General features: G+C 42.7%; 1 protein-coding gene across 1 annotated transcript; it reads left to right on the top strand.

Moving 5' to 3' along the window:
* PLD4 (phospholipase D family member 4) lies at positions 1 to 14,378 on the top strand. Its single transcript, XM_066321657.1, has 11 exons — positions 1 to 99; positions 2,925 to 3,014; positions 5,344 to 5,579; positions 6,261 to 6,444; positions 6,794 to 6,914; positions 7,271 to 7,398; positions 7,565 to 7,765; positions 8,154 to 8,293; positions 11,317 to 11,482; positions 12,528 to 12,624; positions 13,873 to 14,378. The coding sequence occupies exons 1-11, from the start codon at positions 97 to 99 to the stop codon at positions 14,088 to 14,090; spliced, it is 1,584 nt and encodes a 527-aa protein (XP_066177754.1). The 5' UTR covers positions 1 to 96; the 3' UTR covers positions 14,091 to 14,378.
* The last annotated feature ends 1,114 nt before the right edge of the window (positions 14,379 to 15,492 follow it).

Below are 15,492 nucleotides of genomic sequence, written 5' to 3'. Positions count from 1 at the left end.
ATGTGCTGACAGAGCATGAGTACTGCTTCTTGCACATAAGGCTGGGAGTAACATCAGAGTGCAGTGGGACATCCACACAGGAGGAGTCCTCTCAGGATGGTAAGTACATTTGTCGTTGTCTTGAGAGAGCTGTGGGGTGGCCATGGAGAGAAGAATGCACCTTGTTCAGCTGAGGAACTTCAAACAGCTTCAGGAGAGGATTTGGTATAGTGAAAAATCACATTCTTGTGTTTGAAACTCAAAGTCTGGCACAATTTGTTGCTGGTGGAGAAAAGAAGTACCAATAGGTATTTCGGCGGCAAGGAGAAAGCAACCTTAATGTTATAAACAGCAGTGTCCTGTGGGTACTCAGCAGACTGGCATTAGCTGGTGTTACAGCCTGCGAAGCAATGCTAAGTAGTGCTTGTATTTATTGCTCTTGGATGAACTTCAGTCATTGGAACTGGCAGCTGATAGAGCCCTGAAAGCTTCGAGGGAGATGTAGTTAATTGCTGACTAGCTACAATATTCTTAGGAATTCTGGTTGCTCCTGTGATGTTTCCCTTCTTGAAAATTAAACCGTTTTAGAGCAGTTCTCACGACTTCTGTACAGCAGGTGGGACTCCAACCCATCACCAGGTAAAAACATCAAGAAGAGCTGTGAACAGAGTGGTAGATGATTGTTTTACAGCACATACAGAAGCTGCTCACCTTCATATTTTAAAAATGCTGCTTTTTGAGGACATTTTGTAACTGTTGCTGAAAAAGAGAAGTGAAACAAGTTGTTTCTGGTAAGCTCCATCCATCTGAGGCCATCACGAGGCTTGAAGAGCACTGACACCTGCAGTTTCTTACCAAGACACAGCCTGGGTCACCAGACTTTGGGAGCCAGAAGGACAAGGCAACACCTCACAGCTCCAGTTCTGTGATGAGAAGCACCCGCATTGGCTGTTTGTTCCAGGCCAGCCTTGCTGATCGGGACAGCTGTGCCAAAGCCACAAGCTGTGGCGTGTGACCTGCAGCCCCAGTGCAATCCCCTGGCCCAGCCTGAAGGGCTGCTGCTGTTTGTCTGATGCCTTTCTCCTCCGCCTTTAAAATACCTTTGCCTCACTTTCCTACTCAACTCTTTCACATCTTCAGTCTTGCTCTCTCTTCCCTTTCTTCCCACCAAAATTTCTGAGTTGGAATGTGACCACTTCCTCTCATATGTATTGCTGTCACACACCTTTTTCTGTGTGGTGGGTTATATCCCCCCATCTGCTTGGGCTGTCAGCTCTTTGGGGTAAGACAGTGTGTCTTTATACCGTGCTAAAAAGATGAACTGGGATCTCAGAGGTGTGGGAATGGCCATCCTTCACTGCTGGTAGCCACTCCATTTCTCCAGGGCTGGGAGAATGGATGTTTACCTGCCAGCATTTGTAAATATTTCTAGTGTAAAAGCCTGCAGCTGAGCCTGGGGCAGCAAATGGAAGTGACAGTGAAAAGTGTGAGTAAAACTGCTTTGGGAAATGGGCCCTGCTGTAGTGATTACAGCTGATAACAACAAGCACGTCCTAAAATGCAAACATGGCTTTCTTCTATGCAGCTCCAGTAAGCTTTTAAGCAGGAGTGTTTGTACCTTTTCTTCCCTCTTCACCTTTTCCATCTTTGTAATTCTCTTGTCTGCTCTTTTACCACAGGCCCTCCCTTTTCACACTGTTTCAGACCCACCTCCCTTGTCATTGCAGACATCCTCTACCCCTTTGGTTCAGCCCCACCAGTACCTGGGCTGTGTGTGGGCAGTGTCCTACCCCTGCCTGTTCCCTGCAGCCACAGCATCCATACAGAAAGGTGGAGTGGGCAGGAGCTGGAAACAGCAGGGAATGTGTTTTACTGCTTTACTGCTGGGGGAGGGCAGGCACCATAAGCCCACCCAGGTGGGCCAGGTGACAACAGCTGTGAACACGTGGCAAGAAGGATGGGACAAGTCTGGCAGCATCATTCCTATGTAAAACTTGTTTGAGTGTGGCCACCCACAGAGCAACTCCTATACAAATGCAGCAGGTTCGTCCTCCTGCGGGCTACAAATGCCCAGTGGTTGTTCAAGGACTGGGCAGGTAGTGGTATAAGCTGGTGGCACCTTCTGAGATCTGCTGTACCTCAGGATCTGTTTCTGGCTTCAGCGAATGAAAAGTGTCATCAAGCTCCTGTGGGGTAAATTTACCACTGCCAGTGCAGGAATGATTCATGACCTACTGGACATGTGTCAAGTTTTTGAGAAGATAAAATAGGCAAGTGCCAACTCCCCCTGTCTGGCCATCTGCTGTCATATTGGCATATTCTGGTATTTGCTCTTATGGTTGCTCTGCTGATGGCAACAAAAGACTGGAGAAATACTGCCTGAGAAGGAAAAGAAGATAACTTATTTTCTAGAGTCATGACTGCAACAGGGGAGAAGGGGAGTTTGTATTTCAGCCTGGTCCCTGTCCCCTTAACAGAGTCACTTCTGGAAGAGACACTGGCATTGAAGACAACTCACAGGCACAGGAAGAGAGCCTGACAGAGTCACACACAGGATGAGACTGATGCTGCACACTATCACCCACTGCTTCTGCATTTAATTACTGCTTGTTGGCAAATATGTTCTCTTGCAACAGGACAAATGTGGGTGTTGGAGATGGCTGGAAGAGGCAGCGATGCAGTTGTTTACATGTTAATTACTGCAGGGATATTTGTGTGATATTACCAGGGAAAAACTGCAGGGACATGTCTCTCTGTCACTTTGGAATATGTTAATGTCACTCAAAATGCATAATACAGGGAGGATGTTGCACAGATCCATGCTCAAATCTCAGAGCACTGTGTAAAGCAGTGGCAGTAACCTGCACTTTCTGTCTGTAATTGGCTGTACACAAATGTTGTCATAAAGCTTTATTTTCCCCCTTGCATTCATTTTTGTTTTTCAGATTGTGAAAAAAGCATTAAAAACATCCCTGATGTTTAATGAGTCCTCCAACATGAAATTAAGCGTGAACAATCAAAAAGACGTCAAAACGGTAATTACTGGGATACACCACATTTGCTTACAAGAGCAGAGATTGTGCTGACATTTTTGAAAAGAAATAACAGGTTAAGAATGATTTTATTGGCCATTTTAGAAGTCTGTGTAGGTTTCAACCCTATTTGTAAACAAGTGAGTGACAAAACCCTCATTGATTTATCCGGTAGACTGATCAAACTTTGCCCAGAGGGAGTAATGTGGAGATAAATTCTGCAGCTCTGTCTGGCTCAAGAGAAGGAAACCATGCTCGTACAAACAGCTTCACTTCCACCACTGGCACAGCATTTATTCGTGTGTTCATTTGTTCATTTAATCAGACGCCCAGAGCACCTGAACATCACAGTGTGTAGCATGGTGACCACCATGATGTGACTTCAAAATAGATTTCTTACCTTAGAAATGTTCTCTAAAACCTGTTTAAGTCTTGCTAATGTGTTCATGTGATGAAATGCAGAACAGTTAAAAATGATTGACATTTTTTTGTGTTGAGGTGAAGAACAAGCCAGAGGGCAAAAATTTAAGTAGAAAGCTTAAAAATTATTTTATTCAAATCACTGCCTGAAACTGATGTCAGCACTGTAGATTTTGAGAAAAGCAGAGAAAATTAAAATCAAGATGCTTTATCCACTAAGAAACTGAAAAAGAAACTCTCAGAGGCAAGTGGTTTCTGTGTGGTTTTCCCATGTGCTCTTTTGGGAGTTCAGATTCATGGCTACAGCCTCACGACCACCCCCAGACTCAATTCTCCTGTCTGGAAGCTTGAAGTTCAGCTCTGAAGTGCATGTTGCCTATCACAGGCTGGTGGATGCTTCCAGCTCCCAAAAATGGCCATGAGGAGCTAGACATGATAATTACTGGGGAGAAATAGATCTGCATGTATGGTTGGCTGTGTTTTCCTGCTTGATACAGGGCAGCATTTAGAGCCTGGTGCTATAATTTTCAGCGTGTGAGTAGCCAGGCTACCTTTTTTTTTTTTTTTTTTTTTTTTTTTTTTTTTTTTTTTTTTTTTTTCCATCTACATTCTGGAAAAAAATGGAAGTTCAGCAAAAGGGAAATGAAACTAACTCACCACATTAGAATGACACGGGAATACTGTTCATGCAGATATATGAGATTTGTATAGTTTCAATTAAGAGAGGTTTAAGACAAAACCAGAACATGTTCAGAAACCATGAAATGTCTTTCTGCCTCTGACACTTTCTGAACTGTTTTTTCTCCCCTGACAACACAAATTTCCTTTTTATGGTAATGCTTGGCTTAACCCCACAGCTGATCTTGTGTTAGGAATTTCCTTATTTTGATTCTGGTAGAAATTTTGTTGAACATCCATTGCTCCTGTGCTAAAATAAAGCTAATCGATTTTAAATTAACCATAAAATTTGGGAAAAAACCCAAGGGATTTATATGTTGGCGCAAAAAAGTTAAACCAAAAAATGGAACTAAAATCATGGTCTTCACATAAACCAACATCAATCAATTTCCAATTTTTTTTTTCCCTATTGCACTTTATTTGATCATATCTCCTTTCCAGAGTGTTTGTTCTGCTTGGTTCTCTGATTTCAAGTTGGCATGCCCTTTCCTGAAAGGAAGCTCTTCCTTTCAGGAAAGGGAATTAAATCTTGCTATTTCAATGAGGATCAGTTGGGCAGCTTTGGTCCATTTCCCTGCTCTTCACGTCATCCCATTGGCTTTTATTGTTTTCACTTAGTTTCAGAATTCCCTTCCCTTCCCTTCCCTTCCCTTCCCTTCCCTTCCCTTCCCTTCCCTTCCCTTCCCTTCCCTTCCCTTCCCTTCCCTTCCCTTCCCTTCCCTTCCCTTCCCTTCCCTTCCCTTCCCTTCCCTTCCCTTCCCTTCCCTTCCCTTCCCTTCCCTTCCCTTCCCTTCCCTTCCCTTCCCTTCCCTTCCCTTCCCTTCCCTTCCCTTCCCTTCCCTTCCCTTCCCCTTTTTCATTTCCTATTTAATTTCTTCAATTTCTTCTCCTGTCTCTTTACCTTTCTTCCCTGATTTGGTAAGTTTTGGTCCTTTTCACTGCACATCATTTGAGGTTAAAGGTAGCTTTTAAAGGTCATCCAGTCCAACCCCACTGCAGAGAGAAGGGACATCTTCAACTAGATCAGGTTGGTCAGGGCCCTGTCCAAGCAGACCTGGAACAGTTGTTCCTCACTTTCAGTGCTGCATCTGAGGACACTGGCACTAGCTGCAAGCAGATCTCCTATTCAAAAAATTATTTATTCAATTGCATAGGTAGTCATCCATTAGCTCGTGCATCTGTGTTTTGGTGATCACTATCACTTAAATCTTCTCTTCTGTGGCTTCTGTTCTAGTTTCTATTCTTAGGGGCAATTTTGATGCTTTGTCTTGTCCTGATGGCTTTCTACTTCCTGAGCATGGGCAGCACAGTTGAGAATGGAGAAGTAGTAGCAGTTGTCAGCATTTACAGAAAGGTGGAGAAGGAAGAAGGACTCTACAGACATCTCCCAGAGGAAGAAGGATTCTATGGAGATCTCCCAAGAACCACAGTAACTGAGGAGGGCATCAATAGATGCAATGACTCTTGCAGGTGAGTCAGGTTAGATGGCATGTGGAGAAGTCATCACCAGATGAAGAAATAGTTACAGTACTGATAATGTCAGCATGCGGTTTATTCTCTTCCCACTGTATCATAAGTGATGAAGCACCACTAATTTGGGAAGAGTGGGGGTGTTGTTTAGGCATTGGTGATTGGTAGTTGCCTGCTGTGAGGGGCAGTAGGGTCAGTGCCACAGCTCCTCTCCCAGTCCTGTGCTTGTATGTTCACCTCAGCTCGGTTGCTCCTCTGCCACCTCTGGCCACCCTCCTTTTGTGGCAGCAGTGGGAAGCAGCAGAGTGACCAGCTGGCAGAGCAGCCTTTCTCAGAGTCTGGAGGGGCAGGGAATGTCTGTGCTGGGAGAGGGTGAAGAAGGTACCCAAGCAACACCCAACTATGGGGGTTTGGTTTTCTCCATATCTTAGGCATGGTAAAATAAAGAGCTCAGAATGGCTGCTGGGAAACCATTCTGCTGAATTTGGGAGGACACTGTACAACAATATAAGCCTGGCTGTAAAAATTAGGGGTAGAGAGCACTCCTAGCCTGTTTGTCCAGTTCATCTTGTTTGCTGTGGAGGTTGACACACAGTATGGCCTACTGTACGGCCTGAGAGGTGCTTGGTGTCCTGTTGGGGTCACAGTCACTTGCTTCACAATACAAAATTGCCATTGCAGCTTTGAACTTGTGGAAAATGTTCCTTATGACTTACCCTTTGAGATAAACAGCACTGCAGCCAAACCCTTGTACCAAGCCTGGATGAAACTGCTTGATCTAGCCCAGGAAAAAGTTCATGTGGCTTCTTACTATTGGTCTCTTACTGGGAAGGATATCAGTGTCAATGACTCCTCTTCCAAGCAGGTAATGTAAAATCAACAACAAGCACGTCTGAGGGTTTGGGTTTTTTTCTCATGTACATGTGGCAGAGGGCAGGTTGGCTGTGTGGTCTGTCTCCCAGAGACATTGCTTGACTCTTCCTGCAAATCCAGGAAGGTTTTCCGTGCTGTTCTGATGCAATGCTCCAACTTTCCTCCTCCATTCAAGTTAGACTGAAATAGCTGAAATTTCTAACCTTGCTTGTGCTGGGGTTCTTCAAAAGAATTACCCATTAGTAACACTGCACTTGCATATATCTCACTACACCTTCTGTATATAAATATAAATATAAAATATAAAATATAAATATAAATGTCAACAATGTACCACACAGGGTGAAGACATTCTGCAGAGATTTGAGAGGTTACTCGCAGAAAATGTCTCTTTGTATATTGCAGCAAGTTCACCAACTCTGGCTACAAAATCAACAGACCTTGAGCTTTTACAGGAAAAAGGTAATTATTTCCCTTCAGTGTGATCCATTCAGAGCCTCTATATTGCAAGAAGGCATCTGAGTGAAACAGGTCTCCAAGGCCTGTTCTGGTGTGGTGCTTACATGGGTTCACAGACAAGCACTATCTGCTCACTAGTTCATGCTTTCTTTCTGTGTTGCCATGCTCTTTAGGATTTTCTGATAGTTCACATCTTGCATTTTTTTTTCCAAGTTACTCTGTTCCTAGGAATGAGTACTTGTGAATTTTGGTAATTATTACTGCCTGGAAGAGTCAGACATGCAGATGTGTTCTGGCTGTTGAGAAACCATCGCCATGCTATATCTAAATTCTTTTTTCCCCTCCCCTTCTTTATTCAGGGGCTCATGTGAAAAAGATTGATTTTGGACGTTTGACAGGAGGAGTGTTGCATAGCAAATTCTGGATAGTAGACATGAAACACATATATATTGGTAGTGCAAACATGGACTGGAGATCTTTATCTCAGGTAACCTCTGCTGCTGCATATTCCAAAATGTGGGGGAAAATTCATGTCCTAGCAGATAACAGAGAAAAATCATAATGATGTAAAATATTGTCAGAGCGGAAGAAACAGCAAAGAAACCCCTGAAGGTGTCTCCTTGTGGGCCTGACACAGCTTCCTCTCTTCGCAGGTGAAAGAGTTTGGTGCTGTGATGTACAACTGCAGCTGTTTGGCCAAAGACCTCTGGAAAACCTTTAGTACCTACTGGGATGTTGGATATCCTAATGCTACCATCCCATTCCCTTGGCCTCTTAATTACTCTACTCACATTAACAATCATCGGCCTCTGGAAGTCGAATTTAATGGAGTCTTGACAGAAACCTATTTTTCTGTAAGTATGTTTGAAAAAAAAAGACAGACTGTTAACTGTTTAAAGATTGAGCAGGAAAGTTTCTTCAGCAGTCCTCCTCAGTCCCTTGTGTTCCAGGTGGATAATAATTTGTTCCTTAGGTTTCTGTGGAACTCTTCAAAGAACAGGGATAAATCCAGCATTAGCTGTCAAATTGTATGGCAGGAACAGTGTGCAGGTCTCTTCTGTAGGCTCAATATATCAATAAGTATCTTACCCAGCAGGACATGGAAGGCACAAGGGAAGATGGTGGTCTATCTCAAGTGCTTTGTGATATTTTAATGAAAACTAGACAGATCTAAACATAAATGAGTTGCAGTCTGAGAGAAAAAAAAAATCACTGATCTACATATTTTCTTTTTTTTTACAGGCTTCCCCTCCAGCATTTTGTCCAGAAGGTCGCACCCATGACCTCCATGCTATACTCAGTATTATCAGTCAGGCACAGAAGTTTGTGTATGTTTCTGTTATGGAATATTTCCCTACCAGCCGTTTTATTCAGCCAAAAAGGTACAATTATAATCCTGAGCAAGTCAGTTACTTGTACTATTTAAAGAAAAAAATATATGATTCCCCTCCTTCTGCAGTGAAAGTAGAGTGGAGAGAACTGAGGCTTTGCTCTGCATTCACAACCATCCCCTAGACTGTGCCTCTCAGGAACCAAGAGACAGGATGAGAGGAAATGGAAAAAGTTGTGCCAGGGGAGGTTTAGATTGGATATTAGGAAAAAGAAATTCATGGAAAGGGTTGTCAAGTATTGGAACAGACTATCCAGGGAAGTGGTGGAGTCACAATTCCTGGAAGGATTTAAAAAATCTGGGATATGGCACTTGAGTACATGGTTTAGTGGTGAACATGAGGCTGGTGCTGGGCTGAAAGTTTGACTTGATGATCTTAAGGGTCTTTTCCAGAACTTAGCAATTCTGGGATTCTGTGATTCCAGTTCTGATGCTGCAGGAAGGATGATATCCAATACCTGTGTGCTCTGCTGGTGTTTTAGCGGAGCCTCCTGTGCTCTATACACAGCAGGCAAGCTGTGAAATGCTATACTAGAGACACTCAGGTCCAGCATTCTCCAAAATTCAACACAGCAGCTTTATGAATAGAGAGAGGAAAGGGAACACCAGAAAAATATCCAACATCAGATTTTTCGGAGAAAACATTGCTGTGCTCTCCTTTCTTGCTCCCGTTTTTCTTTCTTGCTGTCCTTTACTTCTGAAGAGTCTTGACTTGTTGCTCTATTTCCTGCTTGATGAACTTGACCCATAGTTTAGAGGGTGGTTCTTGACTGTCCTGAACTTTGCAGTGAGAGCTGAAACAGTCTCTAAAAGAAACTTCTGGTTTTTGTTTTTTTGGTGGGTTTTTTTTTTTTTTTTTTTTTTTTTTTTTGTTTTTTTTTTTTGTTGTTGTTGTTGTTGTTGTTGGTTTTGTTGTTGTTGTTTGATGGTTTTGCTTTTAATAATTCCATCTAAGTTCCAGCAGCAGCTTCAGAGACAAGCCGATGGTGGTGATCTGGGTTAATCACAGAATTATAGAATGGTTTGGGTCACAGATTATCTCACTCCTCCCCTCCTGTGCCATAAGCAGGGACACCTTTCACTAGACCGGGTTGCTCAAAGGCCCATCCAACCTGGCCTTGAGCCTGCCTGTGGTGAACCACTGCCATGGTCCCAGACACTGTCCAGGGTCACAGCAGAACTGCAGACTCTGCACATGAACCCAAACCTGAGAAACACAGAAAGTTAGTCAGTCATGGGGCAGCACTTAGACTCCAAATCCTCTTAGATATGCTTGAATTAGGATGTTTACATGCAACCAAGTAGTCTGAATTATCTGCTTACAATATTTCTGAGTTTTCAAACCATCTAAATATTCTGAGAAAGAAGTTCAAGTGAAAGAAATGTGTACAACATGGCTTGTTGAATAGGGTAAGCCCTAGGCTGCCATTTAGCCAGAATGATACCCTGCACATTCTCTGTCACAACTGTGTACAGCCTCTGTTGTTCACTGGGATCACAGGTGTTTTAAGGGGAAGATTTCAGGATAATAGAGAGACACAGATAATTCTACTGTCCAAGAAACAAAATCTGGAGACTAGCCTATACTTGGAGGATATATTTAACAAATCAAACAGCTCAGAGGATTTTCGATTTCTATGTAGTCTAGTTGAGTCTCTGGGTTTCTCATCTTTTGATTTTAGCCAAGAGTGAATTCCCAGAAAGTCTCTTTCCCCCTTAGAACTGGGTGAATTAATACTCCTTATTCTTCATCTGAAGGCTTAATCCACAGTTTGTGACATCTAGGGCTGATCAGATGCAAACAAGAGTTTGAAAGGCCCAGGGAAAGCAGCACAGGGCCTCGGGCTATCTCCACAGCAACCAGCTGTAGTGCCATGAATTGAAGCTGATTAGTTCAGGTTAGGTTCCTCCAGCAGCTGAGGCAGAGGGAACAAAGCTGCTGTCTAATGCCTGACTGTTAATCAACTAGAAACTGATATATTTTAAAAATTGAAACCATTCAAAAATTGCATTTCAAATAGCATGATTTTCCAAGCTTTTCAGGATCTATAAGTCAAGCCTGAGCCTCAGAGCACGTGGCCAGGCCATTGATCGCAATACGGCGATGCACAGGGGAGGATTAGAGAATTCAGGCCTTTGTACCTAAGACCAAAAGGATTAAGTTAGGCAAATTAATTCATCATTGCTCATGGGACTGTGAGCAAATGCTGGACCTCTCTCTGTATCAGCCCTCCAACCTGCACTAAACATGCTCGTCTCCCTCCCTGCAGTATTTGTTAGGCTCTACGGAGTGAAAATGCCGTATGGGTGTTTGGAGTTACCAGCCCTGGGATGCACACTGTCCAGCCGTTAGTGTTGTGTACCTGGGAGGATGTTAAAAATGTTCCCCATAGCTACAGCCAACACAAGTGTCAGGAAAACAGATTTTCCCATGTTCAGGGAAATATGGAGAGTACAGCTGTGTTCATTACCTTGGGCACACACAGTGAGGACAGGGAGGAGTGGGGAGGGATAGAGTCTGCCCACACTGGCTGATGGCACAGGACCACTGCAGACACTGGAAACAGTCTCCAGGGGCTTGAAAAAGCCACAATCTGAAAACTGGTTCTTAGACTTTCCTCTGGGCTTTGCACTGCCCTTTTTACTCTGTGCTGTTTGAACTAGCTTTACCCTGGAGTTACTGTTGTTATCTTTAGTTTCCTAAGGAGATAAGCATGGTGGCACCATGCTGTGCGCCTATCTGTGCGTGCACTTTACTAAGCTTTAAACTTTTGGATGAATTTCACCCCAATTTGGCAGAGCCTGGAGGTCTCAAAACATGTTCTGTGAAAAGAACGGACTTGGTAGAAGGCAGAAACCTTTTTTTACCTCCACGGAAGCCACAAGGGCTTCACTTACTAGACATCAGAAATCCCATCTGTGTGTCCTCACTTGTAGTCTCAGTTTAACATCACAGCTTTCCAGTGAACTGTTGAAAAAAAATATCCCTTTTTGCACTCACCTCCTTTTCTGCAGATACTGGCCAGCCATTGACAATGCCCTGAGGCGTGCAGCTTTCAATCACAGAGTGCAAGTCCGGCTCCTGGTCAGCTGCTGGGCATACACGGACCCAGCCATGCTCCACTACCTGAGGTCCCTGCATGCTCTCAACAACCCACATGTTCACATCAGTGTTGACGTGGTATGGATAAGAAACCTGGTTTTGGAAAGACAGCTTGAGAATATGGCCCCACAGTGATTTTTGAGACTAAGCTGCTGGTTGTGTGTATAAGTATTAGCTTTCAGAGAAGCAGGTTGTCTGTTTTTGCAGTGACTGCTTTCCATTTTTGTGGAAATAAGGCCCAATATATAATCTTTGAGGAAGCAGCTACTTCAAGATACTAGTGATATCAGGTATGTGCCTGGCTGTGGCACTTAAGTTATTATCCAGGCAGTTGCTTTTGCTGAGCACCATGACAGTAACAGTTTATATGATAACTTAGTGCTCTTCTCAGAGACCTTTTCCTGCATGGAATATGTTAAATTGGTCTAATTGCAATCAGTTTTTTAAAACTGAGGGTTCTGCTTCTGCCTATACAGATAAATCTATTCTTGAACACTAAATATTGCACACATGCCATAGGCATTGGGCTGGAGTGGGGATAGTGTGGAAGGTCCCAATGATGCAGTGATCACAACAGAGGGATATCACTGAAGGAGTGAAAGAGGAGTGGGTTTCAGAAAAGAAAAAAAGAAAAAAAAAAAAAAAAAAAAAAAAAAAGGGAAATGTTGATTTTGGTAAGAGTTTACACAAAAAGTTAGGCATTGTAGTTGCCTGCAGTACCCCTCATGTCTGTGATCAGCCTATTCTCACACAAAATAAAAGCAGCAATCAGTGGTAAATGCAGATCTATTAAACAGCTGCCTAAAACTACATTTAATTGTCTGCCCTGTAATGATAATAGCTGTGCCACTAATGGAACATTTTGAGGCAAACATTATCTGTTTCTGATCTCAATTGCTTATCCAGTTTTATGTATAGTGGAAGTATTATTTGCTAGTTTTCTTGGAAAGGAGTAAAATCTCTTCTACAGTCTATTTAAAAAAAACAGAGTGTGATATGTTCTCTTCTGTTCTTCCCATACTATTCTATTCTTTGAAACCACAGAAAGCATGCACTGTCCAATCATGAAACCTGTTCCTCACTCTAGTATTTGTGTTAATATTTCTAACTTCTCTCCCTCCAGAAACTCTTCATTGTTCCTGTTCTGAATCACACAAACATTCCTCATGGGAGAGTGAATCACAACAAATACATGGTCACTGATAAAGTTGCCTACATCGGTATGTATTCCATCATTCCAAATATTTATAGTATCTCCAGATCTACTGGACTGATGCTGAGATAGGGTCAGCTGCAACACCAAAAAACCTCATTTTGCCATATAAAGCAAAGTTTCTCCAAGGTAAAGAAGTACAGATGTGAAGGGAAGACAATAATGTAGGTCAAGTTCAGTAAGAGATTATTTCACATGATTGTGAACCATTAGGAACAGAGCATGACAAGGCTGAGTGCACAGCCTGTGACAAGCACAGTGGGAACTCCACAGCCTGTGTGCTCAGAATGACACAGGGATAGCTGGTGCTCCAGTATATAACATTATCGTGCTTTAATGAAAAGGAACTGCTGGGAGAAATTAATTCTATGCACTGTTTGTTAAACGGAACTCTAGGAAAGAAAATGAGAAAACAGTAATGTGAACTGTGTGCTGTTCCTGAAAGCTGGGATGATGTTTACATTTCACTCTTTTATTAGGAACCTTCAAAAAAGGGGATGTGAAAGTGCTCTGTCATTTCAGCCTGCTCATCCTCCCAGCAACACACACCAGCCTGATCTTCCAGCTGGCTGAGGGTTTACAGCTCCAATTGCCTTCAATACTTTAATAACTTGTTTTATACTTGAAGGCATATATGCAGATAATTTGTTTTCATGCCTAAGCACCTTCTGGAATTTACAGATTTGGCTAAGGCGATCACGAGTGGAAATGCATAAGTGACAAAATGCATATTTTTCACAGTGCTTGATTTTCTGAATTGAGGTTTGGAGGGAGCCCTAGACGATGTCTGCAGCTGGATTTCCAACTTTGCCTGGTTTAGAAGCAGGCTTTGCATGTCAAGCTCAGAACAGCTCCCAAGGGTTTATTGATCAAGAGTCCAGTTACTCCTTTTGTTTAACAAGTGAAGAGAATTAAATCCATTAAAGACTTTTTTCTTTAAACAGAGGCCTATGTCAAACACTGGCTTTTACCCCTCTTAATACTCCAATATTGCACTTTATTACCATGTTTATGAGTAGATTTGTGCATTCTGTCACAGACTGTAATAAATCAGAAGGTTATGAACCTTCAGTGTTGCAGTTAATAGCAAGTTTTCAAAACCTGAGGTCTGGCATAAGAAGGAGGTGACCTGATTTTTGCTGCCTCTTTGGTCCTAATGAGATTTGCAGTCATAGAGCAAATCAACAAAGCCCAGAGATCAAACAGAACACTGGGAAATGAATGTTTTCTAATCAGCTACTTTTCCATTGCATAGGGACTTCCAATTGGTCAGAAAACTACTTCACTGATACAGCTGGCGTGGGACTAATTATCAAACAGAATTCAACCAATCTGCAAAGAAGGCAACAACCTGTCCAGGAACAGTTGAAAGATCTTTTTGAGCGAGACTGGAATTCCAAATATGCAGTGAATCTGGAAGATGTACAGGGACAGAAAGACTGTAACTGGGAAGCAGACCCTGAAGTGAATTGAAATGTACAATTAAAGTAGAAACAAAAAGATGTATTTGAATCTTGTTCATGTGCAAATCAAGGAACTATTTTTTTTTTGTCTTTGTCAGAGAAATCACTTCCTTGTGGCACCCACATTGATGACATGAGAATTTCTGATAGTTGACTCTATCAGCAAAGCCATTAGTCAATGTGTGATGTTTGATTTTTTTTTTTTGTGTGTGTGATTACCTCATCGCAGAGTTAATGAAATGCATTCAGTGTTGTATGACAAGCTGTCTGGCATTGAAGCAAACATCAGAGACACAGATCATTATTGCCATGCTATTTTATCTTTGGAAACTATATATTTCAACCTAAATGTTTCCACCTATATATTTCAACATAAACTATATATTTCAATCCTAAATATTCCACATCCAGTGTTTGCTTTACATATGTTTAAACATTTTTAATAAACTCCTGGTCATCTTAACCATGATCACCTACAATAGCAAGGGCAGATTTTTTAAAAGTGTTTAGAAATTAGAGATATGGGGAAATACCTGTTTCTAAGTGTTGAGGATAGCTGCTAGAGATAAATGCCTGGGATTTAAACCTTGGGACCAGTTTCTAACTCAGTTGCCCTGGAACACCGAGTGTCTGGGGATGTTTGGATGCCTGGGTGTCGGTTTTGCGCAGCAAATAGGATGGAGGAGCAGGGAAAAGCTGCTACATGGGTGCTGCTGTGTCTAGGGCATCCCACCTGCACTGTGGGCAGTGCTTGGAGAGCCTCCTCGCTCCTTCTGCACTGCCCTGGTGGGCTGCCTTTCCTCCTGCAGTCACTCAGGGACCACAGCCCTGAGCCATCTGGTGCCTGATATCGGTATCCAGCACAGCTCTGCCCTGGGTGACTTTCTGAAGTGACAGGAAAGGGAAGCAGGGCACATGCTCCAGCTGTGAGTGACACTGGGCTGGAGCTCCACGAGCCTTGCCAGGGCTGTGCATACACAAAAATCCTCATACAAATAAGGACTTCTAGAGGTGACCTCCATCAATGCTCCATGTTTTGGTTCCCAGGCTACCCCTTAGCTATCTTTTCAGACACTTCCAAGATACCATGGAGTATCTTATTCATCTTTACAAAGGAATGCTTCATGTTACTGTGGTTGTTTTTTTAAGACATGTAGTTACACGTACAGATGTCACCGAAATTTTGGGAGTATTCACATACATGCCAAAATATTGAGGAACATGCAGATGCTTTTCGTGCTCTCATGCCCTATTTCCTTACTAGAGTTAGCTTGAAAATCTTTGAGACTTTACATCTTCAACCAACCAACCAGTTTTCAGTAGAGAAGTGCATTCCTCTAGATGGCACTCCAAGCTGTGTTTTTCTGTTTTGGCAGGGCTGGATATTGCAGGAGTAAGAAGAAAACTTTTTT

Source organism: Sylvia atricapilla, chromosome 6, assembly GCF_009819655.1.
Source record: "Sylvia atricapilla isolate bSylAtr1 chromosome 6, bSylAtr1.pri, whole genome shotgun sequence".
Taxonomy (NCBI): Eukaryota; Metazoa; Chordata; class Aves; order Passeriformes; family Sylviidae; genus Sylvia; species Sylvia atricapilla.
Note: the sequence above shows the minus strand (reverse complement) of the source record. Positions and strands in the feature narration are given on the sequence as shown.